The sequence below is a fragment of the Aquila chrysaetos genome, chromosome 26, assembly GCF_900496995.4.
Source record: "Aquila chrysaetos chrysaetos chromosome 26, bAquChr1.4, whole genome shotgun sequence".
In the NCBI taxonomy this organism is placed as follows: Eukaryota; Metazoa; Chordata; class Aves; order Accipitriformes; family Accipitridae; genus Aquila; species Aquila chrysaetos.
Window position 1 is genome coordinate 15160257 of NC_044029.1, and position 18786 is coordinate 15179042.

An 18786-nucleotide genomic window follows, 5' to 3' on the forward strand; every position below is an offset into this window, starting at 1 on the left:
TCACGTATTTTGGTTGTGTAGCACCTAATGCCCCGAAACCGACTGCAGATTGTCTGAAGAAAGTATCCTCCCTAAATTATGGTAAGCGTGGAAAATAACAGCAGTGAGCTGTAGATACCAAAGTAGAGCGCCAGCTGCCAGAAAGGCTATTTCACCTTAAAACACTCTCCCAGCTTTCACACCCAAAGATCAAGGTAGAGCCATGGCCAACACACAGGTAGGACAATCCCCAAGAAAGCTTAAAACAGCAGCAAGAAGTCAAAGTATGCAGAGGTGCCTACACATGGGAAGGCTTCTCCTAGAAATGAGGCACTCCTGACCTCAATAGCAAGGGACCTTGCTGAGAGGAGGCGGGGAACAGTTTATACTGTCACATCTAAGTAGTCATAATTTTTAACATCGTATTTATCTCACTCATAACAAGTGAGAATCTTGATGGAATTAAATCCATGGCAGTTTCTTGACAGGTTTTGGTACGGACACGGGAACCGCAGTAGCACAGTCGGAAGGCGGCCGGAGAACAGCCGTGGCAGGTTGTGATAGTGAGCATATTAAATGGGGATTCAGACAAGCAGCAAAACATAATGTAATGAAAAAGGCCCTACACAGTCAAGAGTGCCAGAGGCTATAGTAAACACCATTAAATTAGAAACATAAATAGTAGAACAGCTCAAGATAGCAGTTTGCCAAGTATTTGCGTTAAAGCTTTAAGATAAGTACTGGGTGGCAAGCTACACTCTGAAATTATGTATTTGGCACGTTGCAAAGTAAAGCCCTAAAAGTGCCACTTGTCTGGAAAGTCAGTCAAGTCTTGACAGGTATTTTAAACAACAATTCAATTACAACCGACATTTCCGCTGAAAGTTTCATGAAAGCTAAACATTGGAGTTTAAAAATTTGGTCTTCTGTGGTGTTTACTTTCCCGAGCGAATCCCCGCAGCCAGCACAGCCGGAGCAAGAGGTGAGGGGCTGGAGCATCGGGGCAACGGTTTGGGGCAAAATCAGAGAACGTTTTCAGTGTGCGGGAAGAGGCAAGAAGGAATGTTTTCGGGGAGGGGCGAGCGGGAGTGTGGGCGAGAGAGGGAGACCTGCACTCTGAGTCGTCCTGTCCGTAATCCCCGTCACCAAACACTCACTCGGTTATCAGAAACATTTCAGAGCCCTTGAGATTAATGGCTGGTGCCATGTAAACAGAGCCTTATATTGGGAGGACAGAGTTACCGGCAGGCCAGCGCACAGCAGAAGACCAAGGCGGGCCCCTCTGTCCCTTGCAGTCCCGGCGATCCCCGGACAAAGAAAGTCCCAGGATGGGCAACAGTCTGAAAGCCGTAGTTGCTTTTGTGCCCTCCAACGAGTGCCAGAAGTACCTCCTGGAAGACCTAGAAGAGATGCCAGTGGATAAAATGGTGGATCTGAGCGGCAGGCAGCTGAGGCGGCTGCCTCTGCACATTTGCTCTTTTCGGGAACTGGTCAAGCTGTACCTGAGCGACAACAACCTGAACCATCTGCCTCCCGAGCTGGAGCAGCTGCAAAACCTGCAGATCCTGGCGCTGGACTTCAACAACTTCAAAGCGCTGCCCCTGGTCGTTTGCACGCTGAAGCAGCTCTGCATCCTCTACCTGGGCAACAACAAGCTCTGCAGCCTGCCCCTCGAGCTCCGGCTCCTGCAGAACCTCAAGACCCTCTGGATCGAGTCCAACTGCCTGCAGCGCCTGCCCGAGGTGGTATGCGAGCTCAGCCTGCTCAAGACCCTGCACGCCGGCTCCAACGCGCTGCGCGCGCTCCCTGCCCAGCTGCGGCGCCTGCAGGAGCTGCGCACCATCTGGCTGTCGGGCAACCTGCTGTCCGAGTTCCCCCCCGTCCTGCTGGACATGCCTTTTCTGGAGGTGATCGACGTGGATCGTAACTCTATCCGGTTCTTTCCCAGCCTGGCTCACCTCCCCGGCCTGAAGCTGGTGATCTACGACCACAACCCCTGCAGGAACGCACCCAAAGTGGCCAAAGGGGTGCGCAGGGTGGGGAGATGGTCAGAGGAGACCCCCGAACCCCGCAAGCGGTCCGGGGCAGTGATAGAAATCACGCTCGACGAGAAACCGTCGCCACCTCCTGCCGCCAAGCCCGAGCCAGAAGCCCAGCCCTGCTGATGCTCAGCTGCCGGCTCCGGCAAAGGCAGCGGCACGCTCACCCCACCGCCCAACCTCTACTTCTCCCTTCCTTGCTGGTGTCCAGGGAGCACCACATCGCCTGGCTAGTCTTCAGGAGTAGGTGCACCAGCTTAGAGCTAGGAGACGGCGAAATTCTCGTGTACAGACACCCCCTTTTGCACAGCAGCCAACGCTCTCTCTAGAGCAAAGACTTCTTCCCTTTCCCTCTCCTCCCATGCGAGGACAACTCACAGTTCACGGTAGAGATGAAGACATAGTTAAGGCGTTTTCCGTGGGTGGATTGTACAGAGCACGTACGGACTCGCTGCTCTTCACCCATGGTCTCTCCCTTCTCCCTTCCACCTTGCTGAGGTGTCCGAGCTCAGCTGGAAGCCGCTGTTCAAGGTGATCGCTGCTGAGAGTCACAGCTCTAAAGTAACCCGCAGCATTTGTCTCAGATGACTTCTCCGAAATGCAGCAACAGCATGAAGGTTCCCCTGCCTGCTGCGTGGGAAGCGGTAGCAGAGCCCCGGCTGCGCTATCAAGGAAACAGTGCGTACATACCAAGGAGCTCCCCTCTTACTGCTGCTGCCTTCCTCCTGGACAATTCGCGACCACTCTTGTTTTGTTATTGCCAAGCAGCTTTTTAAATGATGGTGAGGAAGGCTAGAGGCTTTGCTGCTAGTTTTGATGTTAGCAACAACGCTGCCTGTAAGGGCAGCTGTACATGCTGAGTTTTCATGGAGTAGCAAGAAGAAAATCAAAGCCTGTCTAAAAGGGAAGAACCACAAGAGCTGCAAAGGTAAACCTGCATGAATAAAACCCAGGGCTGGGAGCCTGCTGCTACAGGCTTGCACAGAATTTGAAGCCGAGGCGAACTTTACTCAGTTGACTTCAGCTGGGTATTTCTCCAGCTTGCAACTCGGACCAGTTCAGATCCCCTTCAAAATGCACTGAACTCTTTTTATAAAGTATGTTTTGCTTTATAATTGTGTAACACAGAAATCTGGCTCAAAATGACACTTTTAGCTTTTGATTCCATAGCACAGATCGTTGAGTTTGGTAAAAGACAGCTTTTTTTAAAAAGGGTGGGGAGCCCTTGGTGGTGCAGAACAGCCACTTCCCTCTCTGCCTCACTTGTCAAGTGGAACTGTCTCACCAGCGCAGCCTGCAGAAGCGGCAGTTGACTTCCCAGAAAAGGTTTGATTCAATGCCAGTTCGTGACTGCTTAATGTCATTTACATGCTTGAAAAATTATCTGGAAATACATAGACTCTGCTAGCACTTGCTGTCTTATTAAATGAAGTCTGAATTTGGATCTGGCTGGCACCCATGTAGTGTCCTTACTAGTCATTAAATAAAGTATACTAGCATCTTGCTGAGTTAAATCATCCTGCTTTGGAATTAACTGAATTCTCTTTCCAAATTCTTTGTCGAACCTTGTTTCAACAAACTATTTCTTCCTACAGAAGAAAATTATTCAGCAGGACAAGAGTTCAGGGCTTTTTTTAACATCCAAGTTCCACGTTTTATTTCCTATGGAACTGACCTGGTACTTTATTTACTTGAAGGGGTGGGGAAGAAGGTGCTTTCACCTGCTTGCCAATGGTTTAGATTTAACACAGCACTCTTTACACAGCATTGTCACTTTTGGAGATCTGAAGAGTCTGCTTTGAGAGTTTGGAGGAGCGCTCTGTAAGCAGATTCTCTTCATTTCAGGAAACCTAAGGGAGAAAAACGTTTGCACAGATACTTTCTTGATTTCACATTTATCTTCCTGCTTTGGCAGACTTCCCCCGGTGTTTGCCAAGGTGCTGCATTATACTTGCAAGGGCCCGAAGGGTCACAACACCCAGCTGGCACCTCTCTTCAGGCTCCCACAAAGACAGTGCCTCCGCTTGTCTCTGCTTACAGTCATCAAGAATCTGCGTGAAGACTGCTGCAGGCATCACAGACTTCCTTACGACCTGAGCATAAAGAAACTGGTCCAATTAAGAAAGATGTTGCCTTTGCAGCAACTACCGGAACAGGAAAGAGAATATAAAGATAGGCTACAATAGACATGAAAGGGCGGGGGGGGGAAGAAATAAAGGGAACGCGATGCAGCCTGGCACATTTTCCACTAACTGCCCTCTATTGTAAGTGTTTGTAAAGTCAGCCCGAGTCCAGTCCTTTACAGCCAAACACACAGACTGTTTGGTCCAGGATGTTGGTATCTCTCCCAAACTGCGCCCTCCTCTCAACTCCCCTCAGGAGAACTCCTATCTACATAAAATTTGTGGTGTAAAAAGCTGTAAAATCCCTTCAGTGGTAGTTCTGGGCACTGACTAAGGTTCCTCTTCAGCTTTTTCTTTTCCTTTCATCATCAGAAAAAAATTAGTAATCCTCCTGTATCACTAGGAAAAGGTAACATGTAACTTCAGAGCCTATTTCTAGGATCCCAACTCAAAACCTATACAGCCAGGACTGGAATAAACCACCCACACTAAACACACCACGTCAATCTGAACCAGCAAGCTACAAAGGCTTGAAAGGTTATCCTTCACGCTGACTGCCAGGGCACGGCTGGAAGCATCTGAGGACTGAGGATGTGCACCGCAGCTTTTCTAATGAAACTGGTTCTACACAAAAACAAATACAACTCTGATGAATGTGAACTTATTTTTTTTTATTTCTACGTATTTTAAGTGGAACCTGGAGAGGAACAGAAGGAATAGGGTTGTATAAAACCCAGTTTACTTGAAAGTGAATTCTTCCCCACAACACATATAAACTGAAATAAGTTAAAACCAACTGAAGACAGTTATTTCATGCCACTGATGGAGATCTGCTCATCTCAAGCTTCTGTTCCATAACCTCACAAGAACTAGATCATTGAAGAAAATTACTAGGCGAGATCTGGTCCACACATCCTCAGGTACTGAAGAAAATTTAACATGGGCGATGGTCTGGTACACGTTTTCTGGGAAGAAAAAGAAAAATCAGAAAATTTCCCCCCACGCTGATGTCCACCAGCCTCCCCACCCACCCTTGTTTTTAATTTTTAGCTGGTATTTTGTGTTCAGCGCTAGCTTTACCTCACAGCACAAAAAGCAGTATCATCCCAAAGCTAATACACCACCTTTGACCACAGTTAAAAAACCCCTGTGATTCACAAAACAGTGCAAACTACCTGGTAGCAGGCACGCATGAAATAACCTGCCTACAAGTGGCATTTCTTCTCAAACTTTTTAAACAAACATGGTTTTCTTTTAACTGCAGATTCTACTTCAGAAGCAGCTGGGCATTTCACTACAATTCTTGCCAAAAGAAAAAAAAAAAAGCAGCATGATCCCCTACATTTTGGTCAGCCACTTCTGCAGATGCTTTAGTACTAGATATGGCACATGAGTAGCGGGTGACCTAAGATTAACTCGGCATTGCTCAGGCGCACTAATTTAAGCACACTGACGGCTCTAAAGGCCTGTTTGTACTGCAAAAAATGCAAAAAAATCATGTAACATGAACATTAGCATGTCATATGTCAGTCTTCATTTCGAATAAATATTTTTAGAAAAAGACTTTTCTGCAATTACTCTTCCACAGAAGGAAGTTACTTTGTACCACTGTAACTGACCACAAAGATACTCAGATCATACCTTGGTGCTGCTTTAATGATGTCATCTACACGAAGAATCATTTCTGCTGCTTCAGCTGCACTCAGCAAAACTTGTCTCTTGACTTGGAAACTTTCTGTTACTCCCAAGACTGCCATGTCTCCGATGATACCCTCTTTCATATCTGGAAGAAGAGACACATTAAGAGGTTGTTTGTTTTTTTAAAATTGGGGGGGGGGGGGGTGGTGGTTTAAAGAAATTACAAGCTGGCAGTATGGTAACTTAGCTGCTCAAATGAACCATATTGATAGTAAGGGAAGTATTAAATAAAGTCTTTAACTTCAAGGCTCCTGATTTAAGCCTAACATGTTGCAATTACATACAAAAAATTAATGATGAAACCTTTATACACTGGGAAGAGGAGACAAGATCCCAACAGGACTCTCAGCACTATTTCCTTAGGTATATCAACTTCAGATTTCTTCTCCACAACTTTTTTTTAAGGTTTGTTTTTTTTTTTTTTTGGGGGGGGGGGGGGTTGTGTTGGGGTTTTGTTTGTTTGTTTTTAAATCAATGCCTTTCTTTTTAAGCTTCATATAACTAGACTCAATGTAAGTAAGGGAAGTATTTTTTACAGGTGGAAACCATCCCCTTCAAAAACAACGCTTTTCACTCTGTTGTGAAAATCCTGGTAGAATGATAAAGGAAATAGAACGTAGGCATACAGTGTTACATGCAAAGCAAACAGAAATCAACGTACTCAGTTCTTCCAGCTACCAGTGACTAACAGATGTGACCAAGTTTAATAAGCCTAATCGCCCTCCCAAACAGCAATCCAACAACAGAAGTAATATCAAGCCCCTTACCAAGTCCGTAAGTAGTCTTCCCTTCACTGTGAGCAGCTCTCAGCTGAGCAACCAGATCTGCACTGTCATAGCCAGCATTATCAGCTATTATTGTTGGGATCTAAGGGGATAAACACAGGTTGTTTTTAATTAATGCAGGGATTGATCCCTAGTAAACATGGAACATACTTTGGTATTACTAGTTTACTATTCAGTTTCAAGAAGAGGAAGTTTCAAAAACATGGGAAAAAGAAAAAAATCTAAATACCTTTCTAAGGATTTTGTTTAAGACCCTGTTCTAAGAGAGTAGCTGAGAGGACAGAAGCGTGTTAGCTGATTTGTCGGTTCATTTTACATGGACAGAAAGAAATCTGTCTCTTTCTTAGCATTTCAGACTACAACTGGAGAAACAGTTTCATTTTAAGAACATAAGCTTGCTGGTAAGCATTAACCACCAGGTCATTCTGTTCACTATTTAAGTGACAGCAGTGCAAACTGCTTGTGCTGACTGAAGAGGTAATGCCAAGTCTTACCATGCTCTTTAATTTAATTTTCTTGGGAGAAATGTTTTACTATGGTCTTTCATTTCCTAAGAAAGGTTTTCCCTAATTTAAATTACAGGAAGGCAATTCTTCTCAAATTGACAGTCTGTTACCACAATACTACTCTATAAATGTTTCTTGTGATACTAAGTTGCAATCTCCAATGCAAGTCTAGAAACTTCTAGACAGTACTAGAGCACAAATACAATCAAATAGCACTAGAGTATCAACAGAACAGAACAGTTGCTCTCTTCTAAATCGGTTGTCAACTGAATAAGGCAAGATTTTTATGGGCTATTTCTGCTGCACTTTTAATCTTGCAGGTAACAGGAGCAAGAACCAGTTAGAAGAGGGCTAGCATATGAACATCAGAATTCTGTAACATGCAGCATTATTGAAAACACCACTACTTTTTTCCTAAGAGAGAAAACAGTAACTTCTTCCCCTTTGTTCATCCAAGATGTGTTGCTAAATTTCACTTTTTTACTTTTAGAAAACCAAACTTTTGAAAGAGAAGCAACTATCTGATGCCAGAAGCTAGTAAACTTAGTGAAACATCATGTCTATTAATCCAGCAATCTGATTAAACAAACTTACCATCCGTAAAGCCTTAGCAAAGGACTCCATTGCAACAGACTCTTTGCCAGGTGTTCTGATGGCAAGTTCTGCAACAGCGTTAGCCATCAGCATCTCTGAACAACCTATTCATTGGAGACACACAGATGTTTTATATCTGACTTGAACAGTAATACAAAATGTGTATCGTGTACAAGGTACAAAGAATCTAATATTCACCTCCACCATACACAGTTCTAGTGTCCTTCACGGTCTGGGCAAGAACACAGAGAGCATCATGCAAAGACCTCTCTGCTTCATCTAGAATCTGCTGTGTTGCTCCACGCAAAACTATGGTGCAAGCTTCACCTAAAAAGCGCAAATATGAACAGATTAAAAAAAACAAACCAAAGACAAAAAAAGAGGCTATAGCAAAGTATTTGTAATGGTTTTGCTATCACTGCAGTCAAGTTTTACATAGATCAATTGGGGGTGTGGGGGGAAGAAAGCATGATGACATTTCACAGGTAGAATGAAATGATGTACACTATACTATTGCTTTTATTAGTGAACTGTTCCACACCACCTTATTTAATTTAATAAAAAAATGAATGTTATCTCAAAACTACCCCTCAAACATTTACAGTATTGGCATTTACTAGAACAAGCACTCAAGTTCTTTAAGTATGACATGTTGCTACTATTCTTGTCAATTTAACCTCCCAAAGGAGAAATTTTGGTTCCTACCCTTACAAATGTTTATGTTCATTTACTTAACATTAAACACACACAACTTCAACCATGAACGTACATCTTTGCAGGATTTTTACTGAAGAGCAAGGCTTTAATAAAAATGGTTACATGAATTGTTACAAAATTCCTATGCCATCCTGGTAACTCAACAGCATTAGCAGGGGATTAACATAAATGTTACAACATGCCATTAGTGGTAAAACACTTACCCATTGCCACTCCAGAGAAATGAATAAGTTTATCTTCTCCAATCATGACTTCTTCAATAAGCTTGCAGCTTCCTAGTTTTACTAGCTCAGGGTGATCAAAGGTTGATGCAATTTCACCACCTATAAATGTAAGATCACACAAAAGTCAAAGAGCTCACAATGAAAGCATCCATTCAGGCAAGGTCTAACCAAAGGGGGGAAAAAAATTAAAAAAAAAAAAAAAAAAAATCTTCATGATTGCCCAAAAATTAATTTAAATTAACAATACTGATAAGCCAAATTTTTCCACTGTCAGCATATGGCACCAGAAACCTTCCACTGATGTTGACAAGTCCTTAAAACAGTAATATTTTGTTTCACATCACAAGAACTACAATAGCTGTAACGCTTTTGAGCTCTGTCTGGGTAAGAGACTAAATGTTGATCTTTGCCAATATTAAAATGTCAATCTGTTTAAAATTTCAATAGTATTTACTGATGAAGTATTTATAAAGTACTATATCAAGTTTGCTATGTTTTTAAAGTTGAGCTTGTGCCAGTATTCATTTTGCCTGGCCAGTGATGGCTGAGAACCACTGGTCACCGCTCTCCTGAATCGCAAGTCTTATGCCACGTCACAGTGGCAATATTGTGCATTTATTGTAAACTCCCATATTGTAAACAAAACAGATATTACAAAGACCAAAATGTCTCTGAATGGAATATTGTTCTAGTAATTTGATATTCCCATTAGAAAACCATTTACATATCTTCACTCCCAGTGTATGCTCAATTATTCCACATTAGCTTGCAGCACTGCTGTAGTTGTAGAGGTACAAGAAAAGACAAGATCTGTAGTAAAGTTTGTGCTTACTAAAAGCTTGTCTATTTTTTTCAGCTATACTATTTGATCCAGCGTGGTCTGATATGGTTCACTTGCTCTGCCTACAAAATTTGCTTTGAATTTGTTCCAGAACATAAGCAGTATTGCTCTCAATCAAGCATTTACCCATGTCAATGTGCCTACAGACAGTTATACACAATTGCTACTTCGGTTTTACTAAGCTAAACACATCAGTAGCTTTTCCTCTCTCCCTCAAAGCAAATTCTCCATTCTCCTGATCAATTTCACAATTAACTTTTTATGATGTTCCAGTTAACTATCTCTAATTATAGCAACGAGAATCATCTGTGGCATTCCAGATGTTTCATTTTCCTTAGTTACTAGAGTCACATTTACACTGACCACTACTGAAAATATCCAGGTTGTTCATGTCATCTGAGATCCACCTCAAGTCGATGACTCAGGCCCCCATTTTTAACAAAGGATGACTCTCTAAGTCTTCTCTATTATTACAATCAAACAACAGCCATTTATAACAAGATGGTATTAACTAACTTGTGGATTCATCATCTTGTTCTTCCTATTGCTAAGTTTCATCCTTTCCCTAGAAAACAAACACTTCAAAAGTTTATCAAGCAGGGACTTAACTGAAAATATTTTTGAAACATGAAAGAAAATTACTAACTGGCACTAACTGGCTAAATTATATTCCACAGTTAACATTATGATCCTTTATTCACAGCTGCTAGAGAAAAAAAAGTATGTTTAAATCATTATGCAGGGAGGATTCAGAATCAGAACAGACATTTTACATGCAAAGTATAAGACAATGAAGATAGAAACTGAGTTACCTGCTTCTGAAAAAATACTGACAGTTATATAGCAGTTGATAAATCAACAAAGTAATTTCAAAGTTTCTTATGGCCAATTTCATAAGGTCCTCCATATACTTTTGTATTTAAGTACCGTAAAATAAAGTTTATTTGGAGTACTTTTCACATTCGCAGATCTGCTTAATAGTAAAAAGTACAAACTAGGTGATCAAGCATCAACATGTACTGAAGATTAAATAACATGACTCTCCAAGTTTCATATAACAAGGTACTCTACATACCTGTAACAAGAGCCAGACGTTCTACGCCAGCAAAGTCAGCATGTTCAATAGCCATGACGCCAGCAGCTCCAAAGAGCTGTTCAGGGTAGTTGTAGATCAACTGTCTACAATTAAAACACAGGCACATCTTCCCATTACACACAGAACAAACCTTTTAAAATACCAGAGTAACAAAGGACACCTAATTCTCAGTAGCATGGATATGCAACAAGATTTCTGAAAGCTACAAAAGCAGTCAATATGTGAGTCCCCTGCCACACACGGAATGTTACGCCACACAGAAGCAAATGCAGTGACAGGAAAACATACAAAGCTGAAAACAACATAAAAAAACTCAAACTACTATAGCTCTTTGCAATACCCTTCCCCTGAAGGCACACTATCAATGCACAAGGACTCATATGCTTTAAAGTCCTTTGATTCTAAGCGCCTGCTGGGCACTTAACTGCCTACTCCAGCAGAGTGCACTAAAACCACATGTGAAATAACATCTAATTCCTTCACCACTACAAAATCAAAACAGCAGACAACTCTATGGGAACAATCAATGGCCAGTCTCAAAACGTATACAAACAGCAGACCACAGAGAAGAGTGTATGTGCTCCCTTGTTAATATGTAAGCCACTCTCTCTGGAATGAAGTAGTCATCTAAAGCTAAACGGTCAGTGAATGGTCATTCAGGAGTGCTACGCCAAACTAATTTTCCCTTCCAAACTAGAGACTGAGTGTTGTAGAGATTCAGCAGGAGCTGGGAGATGCCATCTCTGTCAAAAAAGATGTTCCTAATCTACCTTCAAAAAAGACAACTGGCACTACTGGGTATGCGCAGAGGAGATTCTTCCTACTCTGGATCCGTATAACCTTGACCCCTGTCAAGCATCTCCTCAGCGGTATTTAACTGGCTAACACTTACAGTATCAGATGTGAAGCGGATCTACAGTATGCCTATAAGCAGAAGTCAATTTTATCAGGCAATAAGTCTGAAAGTCAAGAGTCAACCTAACTGGAATACCACTAGCCTGGCTACCATGACTGACTGCTACCTGAGCTTCCTTAGGGCAACTACCTGTGTTGCACACTGGACAGCAGTGATGGAGTTAAGGATTTTTTTTTTTGCATACTTCAAAGGATTCTTCCAATTATTTGCCAACAGGACTCCTGACTCTATTTGTACCACGTCCACTGGACAAAGTACTCATTCTGCCTACACTAGAACATAACCTATGTGAAACATGACATAGATGGAGGGACTATGAGATTCATCAGTCTGTCAGCGGTTCTTACAGATGTTTAACCCAAATTTTGAAGGTGAGTTCTAAGATGGACTATGTCCTGAAAGAGTAAATCTTTGCTACTGCGGAGAACAGTGCTACTCTTACAACTCCTATCCTTTGGTGTAGTATTAGCTAATCAGCTTCCCAGTAGGCTACACGATGTGCTGAACCACCAGGCGTCAAGCTGCTCGTACGTATGGCAGTTTCACTCACATGAGAATTACTGAAAGGCAGAAGCATTTTTCATCGTTAAAAAACTGAATGCTTTTTTTACCCTGTGACAGTTCAAGAGAGAAGCACACTGCTAACAGAAATAAGTAACTTAGATTGTGACATCTCTTAAATGGAAATGGTATTCTCTCATACTTTCAGAGATGTGTATAAAAGGTTCAGGACAGGGAGCACAGAGGCCTTTCAAACACTTGGAATTTGGAGCAGTACTCCAGCACCAGCATTTTAATGCAGGAAAAAGCATAGCTGGTTCAATCTGAACTAAATGCATTAAGCAGCACAGACTCTTTCAGCACTGATTTCCTCCCAAAAGCAGGAATATGGATATGGACAATGTTGCTGGTATTCATAACTAAATAAATCTGTTAGTATAAAAGCACAGTGACATTGCTTCAACTGGACTGAAACATGGATTCCTGATTAAGTAACATCACTTCTTCCTCTTTAAAATAAAAAACCAAAACGGGGCAGGGAGGGGGGCATGGCACACAAGGGGAAGCACAGAAAAAAACATCGGCCGCACTGAAGTGAATAAATCAAGCATTAAGAAGGATCATCTAACTTTCCAGATACAAGCATAAATTATGTTCTTCACACTCACAACATTCAAATCTTGCTATTTTCTAACTGCACTATAAACTCTACCCCTTTTTCCCAGAAAATACATACCTGTTAATAAAGCAGTTTATTCCATGCTTAAGAATACGCTCTACCTTCTCCTTCATTTTTTCTTTTTCTGCCTGTTCTATTTCTGCTACTTTTGCTGTAGAGTCCACTCTAACCCGAGAGCCAAATATCTAAATCAAAGAAAATGAAGAGCTCAGTCTAAAAAGGAATTCCATTTACAAAAATATTGTTTCACAACAGTAGTTCTGTCAAATACCTTAATCTTGTCTGTATCCATACCAGTATTTGCAATAAGAATCTTTGCATTTTCAATTCTTTTTGGCTGATTTACACCAATCTTCTTGTCGAGTAAAAAGCCTGTAGTAACAGAAAGGTCTTGTAAGACTTCATATTAAAAAATGAGAACAATCCATTTCCATTATTACAAAACCTCCTATTTATGATTCCATTTAATAATAACATAGCAATGTTTCCTAGGACAAATTTGTACAGAGATTTGTAACTTTTAACAGTTTTGTTTCTCAAGCGCACTTACAGCCAATGTACAAAGACTTACCTTCATCTAAGTAGGAATCAGCCAAACTTCCACCCAGTTTCTTAATGACATGGATAGCCTCCAAATTGCCAGAGCCTTTCAACCTAAGAACAGCTTCTACAGCTAGTTTGACAAAGTGATCTTTATGATGAGTTAGTAATTTTGATGAAAGAGTCGTTCCCGCAATGTTCATCAAGTCTTCACGGAACTTCACTTCATCATCACTAAAATAAAGTCAGTACAGTTAAAGTGGAAGGTCTGAAATCCTTAACTATCATTAACCTACCACTGTGAGTCTCTCCCCGCTTCTTCTAGCCTTTATCTGTGTGTACCATGTTCCATTTTGAGGAATGCTAGCTACACAGAATCCCTCCAGCATCCCAGAATACAACCTTCTATTTGAAATACAAGCTCAATTAGGAGAACCTTTGCGTTCAGCTTTAGAAAGCCTGTGCTCTCAAAGCGTCAGGTAAAGAAAATAGTCACATTTAAAATCAGAGTATGAAATCTGAAATAATAGCTCAGATTTTTGTTCTAGGGAGCAACTTATTGCTCATATTTTGTTTCTGCACATCATAAGTAATTTTAAATAATTTCATAAAGCTTCTGCAGTTCATCTAAAGAAAATGCAGTCTTTTTTTTCTTAACTGTTAAAATTCATAAATTCAGCCTTTACACTACTTAAAAGAGAGTGAAGAATTTCCCAATGGTGTACAATTCTCACTGATGTTTTAATCTTGACTGGTTTATAATGAGTTACAGCACATGTACATTACTAACCCATGATCCACAGCCGCTTTCAAAAGTGCCTCTCTTGAAGCTTTTGTGGCTGCTCTCCAGCCTGCAATGATGGTCTGAGGATGAATCTTCTTTGAAATCAGTAACTCTGCCTCCTATTTAAATGAAATTAATGATTAGTTTTTTTCCCCAAGGTAGTTTTACACTAACTAGGAAAGACACTTCCAAGTAATCAGAAAATTCTGAATGGCAGTAAAACCCAGAAAGCTCTGACAATGAAATGAAAGTCACCCTACTGGCAGCTTTTCCTTCCAATCTAGGCAAATATGATTTGCCCTTGGAATATTGTCAGGAAATCTTGATTAATTAAAAAAAAAAAACAAAAACCAAAAAACTAACTTTAACAGGAATAGCAACCAGACATATACTTCAAAATAGCAATCTCCAAACTCCCTTTTTGCAAGGAACTTGGCAAGCTGATGGATCATTTCTCAGATGCTCTTGATCACAGTTCCTGGACCTGAGATGATTAGATTTACTGGCACAGCTCTGCTAAGAAGAGTTCCTCACTTCTGAAGTCTCTTTTATAGTAATTTCAGATTTAGAGTTTGGCAGTGGAAACTCTGTATACAGAGTTTAAATGAACAGTATGAATTCAGGTCTTGTGCACACAAGAAAAGAATTTAACATGCCTTGGGTTTTTTTCTCATTAATGTTATGAAAAGGATTTCAGAGGACTGAACCTCACACAACTAAGCAGTGCTACATGCTTCCCAGTGCAACATCCAGGAAGTGACCTATGACAGAGTGATACTTCTGTTTCACTTGCACAATGAAGTCAGAGAAAATAATTTTCTAAAATGTACCAAATTAAAATACTTGTGAATTTATAAATAATAAGGAATATAACTTAAAATTAAAAAAATAAATAAATAAAAAAGAAAAATTGATGCCTGTCGTGGTTTAACCCCAGCCAGCAACTAAGCACCACACAGCTGCTCACTCACTCCCCCCCACCCAGTGGGACAGGGGAGAGAATTGGAAGGAAAAAGGTAAAACTCGTGGGTTGAGATAAGAACAATGTAACAGAACAGAAAGGAAGAAACTAATAATTATAATCATAACAATAATAAAATTACAATAATAATAAAAGGATTGGAATATACAAAACAAGTGATGCACAATGCAATTGCTCACCACTTGCCAACCGATGCCCAGTTAGTCCCCGAGCAGCGATCCCCCCCTAGGCCAAGCCCCTCCCAGTTTATATACTGGACATGACGTCACATGGTATGGAATACCCCGGTGGCCAGTTTGGGTCAGCTGTCCTGGCTGTGTCCCCTCCCAGCTCCTTGTGCCCCTCCAGCCGTCTTGCTGGCTGGGCATGAGAAGCTGAAAAACCCTTGACTTGGTATAAACACTACTGAGCAACAACTGAAAACATCAGTGTGTTATCAACATTCTCCTCCTACTGAACCCAAAACACTATACAAGCTACTAGAAAGAAAATTAACTCTATCCCAGCCGAAACCAGGACAATGACACAGTATTCTAAGGGTTTGGGTTTTTTTTTCCCCTATCAATTTCAAGAGCAAGGGAGCTAGTTATCCCTATATTTTGGGAGCCCTCTTCATAAACATCAAAGAACACATCCCCTATTGATATCACAGGAGTACATTGCCAAATAAAAACACATCTGAAAATCTGTAATATGTCACCCTCAGTAATTCAGCGGCCAACACTGTGACAGACGTAGTTCCATCACCAACTTCATCATCTTGAACCTTTGACATATCTAAAAAAAGAAGCCACTGCATTAATGTTTTGATTCAAAATACCATGCTCACCAGTACCAGCTTTACATACAAGTATTTTTCTCTCACGTTAGTTTGGAGAAGAAAAAAAGAATCTTACTCCTCAATACTTTAAAGAGGTCACTCCTTAAGTCACAGAAAAACCTGAGATGCAAATCAAATTCAGCATCCTTCAAAGTCCTGCTCTTCATTTGCAACCTAGACACCAGTTCCAGTCTGGAGATGGTCAAGAGCTACTCCTCTCTCTCCTCATTCCTGAAGATGGCCATCAAAAAGAAACAGGGCCAGAGAGAAGCTCTAAGCTATACACACAGGATCACAAAATATAATAACGAAGTACGCCCCATGAACTGCTGATAAATAAGGACCCAGCAAACACGAAATCATCAAGAAACTTGACACCAAATTGTTCAGGGTCCTGCTTGTCACTAGAACTGGGCCATTTCCACACTAAGACAGTTGATCGCAAAGGTAAACTCTGTCCAGAGTACAATGTTGACTAAGTGATAAAAAGAGATTTAAATCAGGGAGAACCAGAGAGAACCTCTCTACCCCAGTAGATTTCTGTTCCGAATTTTCCCAGTGAAAGAAGAAGGGCACATAGGTGTCTTTTTTGTCCCTTTTGACTCCTGGGACAAACCAGGGTTGAGGGAAAATGAGGAGACATCGGAACAGTTTTGCAAGAGCAGCATATACCTCAATTTTACTTTGGCAGAGTTCCACAACTCCTGCAACACCTTGGCCTCCTTACTTCGGGAATTCTGCTCACCCTCCTTTCAATTTTTCACATTATTTGAAGACTACTTTTCTAAGAACAAATAAAAACTACGTAATAAAGTTACAGCTGAAGAAATGCCAAGTACTCCAATGACAAGGTGTTAAAAACTCACCAACCAAGACCTTGGCAGCTGGGTTGTCAACTCCAATAGCTTTCAGGATGGTTGCACCATCGTTGGTAACCGTTACCGTGCTATCTCTTCCAGTACTTAAAAGAATCTTGTCCTACAAGATACGAGATGCAGAATACTGCTTGAAAACATACCGTAACTATTAAAACTAAATTATCAGGTATGACCACTAAGAACTTGCAGCTGTCTTACCATGCCTTTAGGCCCCAGAGTGCTCTTGACCAGGTCACCAATAGCAATGGCACCAACAAAGGATGACTGAAATGAAAGCAAATATACCTTAGAAAAGGATTTATTTCTACTTTAATACAAGAAGTAGATGCTAGCCCATAACTTCCAAAAGGACATCTTAACGCAACCCTTCTGCAGCCACGCTCCTTTCAGCAGTCTGGGTCCAAGTTTCTTAACTGCTATGTTTTGATAACAAGATCAGATATACTTAATTCTCACAGAAACCATAAAAACTGTCTCGCAGCCAAAAGAAATGCCCTCCGATGAATGTAAGTCTTCTGAGCTTAGGTACTTAGTTTTTGAACACTTACGAGGAGCTTCTCTAATTGTTAGTATAAACAACACTCCTCCTACCTTCTGTTCACAGACGTGCAACAAAAAAACCCAATGAGACAGATGAAGTTCCACATCACCATAAACTGGAAGTACATTTAACAGTAGAAAAGACTAAGTTCAATTACCCCAAGTATTACCAGTTTCTTAGAGAATTAAACTTACCAACCGAGCTGTTTCGGCCTTTTCTTCATCTGCACCTGCCTTGAAAATGTTCACAGGAGCAAGGGAAATGGATGCCTAAAACAGAGTTAACATAAGCATATTCCCTTAGCTTTAATAAAACAATGCGTTTTAAAAATAAACCCCTGATGCTAACAACCTAAACAATGTTTTTATTATTAAAATTATTTCTTTCTAGACCCCATTTGGTTTCGATAAAAAGTATATTCAGGACAAATTCACCTTGACTCTTTCTTAAAAATCTGTCTTGCAATCTCTTCATCACACAAAGGGATTACAAAACAGCTGCAACGTACTCCAAGGGACTGCACACCACATTCTCTGGTAAGATCGATGAGCCTGAAAGGCCGTTACCAGTACCTTGCTTTGTGGCAACGTTTGTGTTGCTGTTCTGTGCGGCTAACCATCAGGTCCAGACAACCCAAAGACAGGTACAACCAGCAGAACCTAAAGAATCCAGTTACTGAGCACGCTGGGGCTGTAATATTTTGACATTTTGTGTTGAACCCTAATTGTTTTTATTTGCATTTCCATGTAAATTAATTGTACCAGTAACGAACACACGCCATCAGAGACTAATACTTGCAAAGAACTCAAGGCCTTAAACGAATTACGATCAAATCCCAAAAGCACAGATGCGTCAACCCTCTGAGGAGAGGAGAGGGAGAGGGAGAGGAGGCCTCCCGCCCGCCTCCATCCTGTCAGCCGCGCTGCGGGCCGGGGCGAGGTCCCACCACCGCGGGGCCGGGAACCGCCCGCGGCCTGCTCCGCCGCTGCAGGCCAGGCCAGGCCGGGCCGGGCCGGTCCCGCACCGCGGCCCATAGCGGTCTCTCCTCGCCCGCGTTCTAGAACCTTCCAGGCCCAACACTCCTCCTCCTCCTCCTCCTCCTCCTCCTCCTCCTCCTCCTCCTCCCCCCCCAACCCCGCGGGACAAAGCGCGGCAGGAGGGGCGCGGCCGCCGGGCCCTCGCAGGCCTGTCTGAGGGGAAGGGAGCCGCCGCTGCCGCCCGGCCCTGCCGTGCCGTGCCCACCCTCCGCCGCTCACCATGATGCCGGTGCCTCTTCCTCTTCCTCTTCTCCTTCCTCTTCCTCCTCCTCCTCCTCCTCCTCCTCTGCCAGAGAACCCGCGCGCGCGGCTCCGCTGCCCCTCCACGAGCTCCTCGGCGGAACTGGCGTCAGAGGAGCCGCCGACTTCCGGCGGCGCGCACGGCCTTGTGGGAGCCTCCGCCCGTCTCCTCAGGGGGAGGCGGCCGGCCCCGCTGTGCGGAGTTGTTTCCGCCTCGGCAAAGGAGAGCGCGGTTGCCCCAGGTTAATTTCGTCATATTCCTGGAG

At 42.2% G+C, this 18786-nt stretch overlaps 2 protein-coding genes across 5 annotated transcripts; one reads left to right on the forward strand and one right to left on the reverse strand.

Moving 5' to 3' along the window:
• The first annotated feature begins 719 nt into the window (after positions 1-719).
• On the forward strand, positions 720-4129 carry LRRC10 (leucine rich repeat containing 10). Its single transcript, XM_030002932.2, has one exon. It carries the CDS (start codon positions 1308-1310, stop codon positions 2142-2144), a length of 837 nt encoding a protein of 278 aa, XP_029858792.1. The 5' UTR covers positions 720-1307; the 3' UTR covers positions 2145-4129.
• A 662-nt stretch (positions 4130-4791) lies between these two features.
• CCT2 (chaperonin containing TCP1 subunit 2) lies at positions 4792-18762 on the reverse strand. Of its 4 annotated transcripts, none has more exons than XM_030002929.1 (17): positions 18559-18651; positions 18500-18513; positions 17438-17512; positions 16901-16966; positions 16691-16802; positions 15705-15781; positions 14029-14141; positions 13270-13472; positions 12970-13070; positions 12756-12883; positions 10582-10685; positions 8645-8764; positions 7923-8051; positions 7725-7828; positions 6607-6706; positions 5783-5924; positions 4792-5106 (listed from the first exon to the last, which is right to left on the reverse strand). In XM_030002929.1, exons 2-17 carry the CDS (start codon positions 18500-18502, stop codon positions 5076-5078), a joined length of 1608 nt encoding a protein of 535 aa, XP_029858789.1. In that variant the 5' UTR covers positions 18503-18513; positions 18559-18651; the 3' UTR covers positions 4792-5075. The 4 variants fall into 4 exon arrangements, with proteins under 4 accessions (XP_029858789.1, XP_029858788.1, XP_029858791.1 ...); XM_030002928.1 differs by having other exon boundaries at positions 18500-18525; positions 18556-18640; XM_030002931.1 differs by having other exon boundaries at positions 18500-18525; positions 18562-18628.
• Positions 18763-18786: the final 24 nt, after the last annotated feature.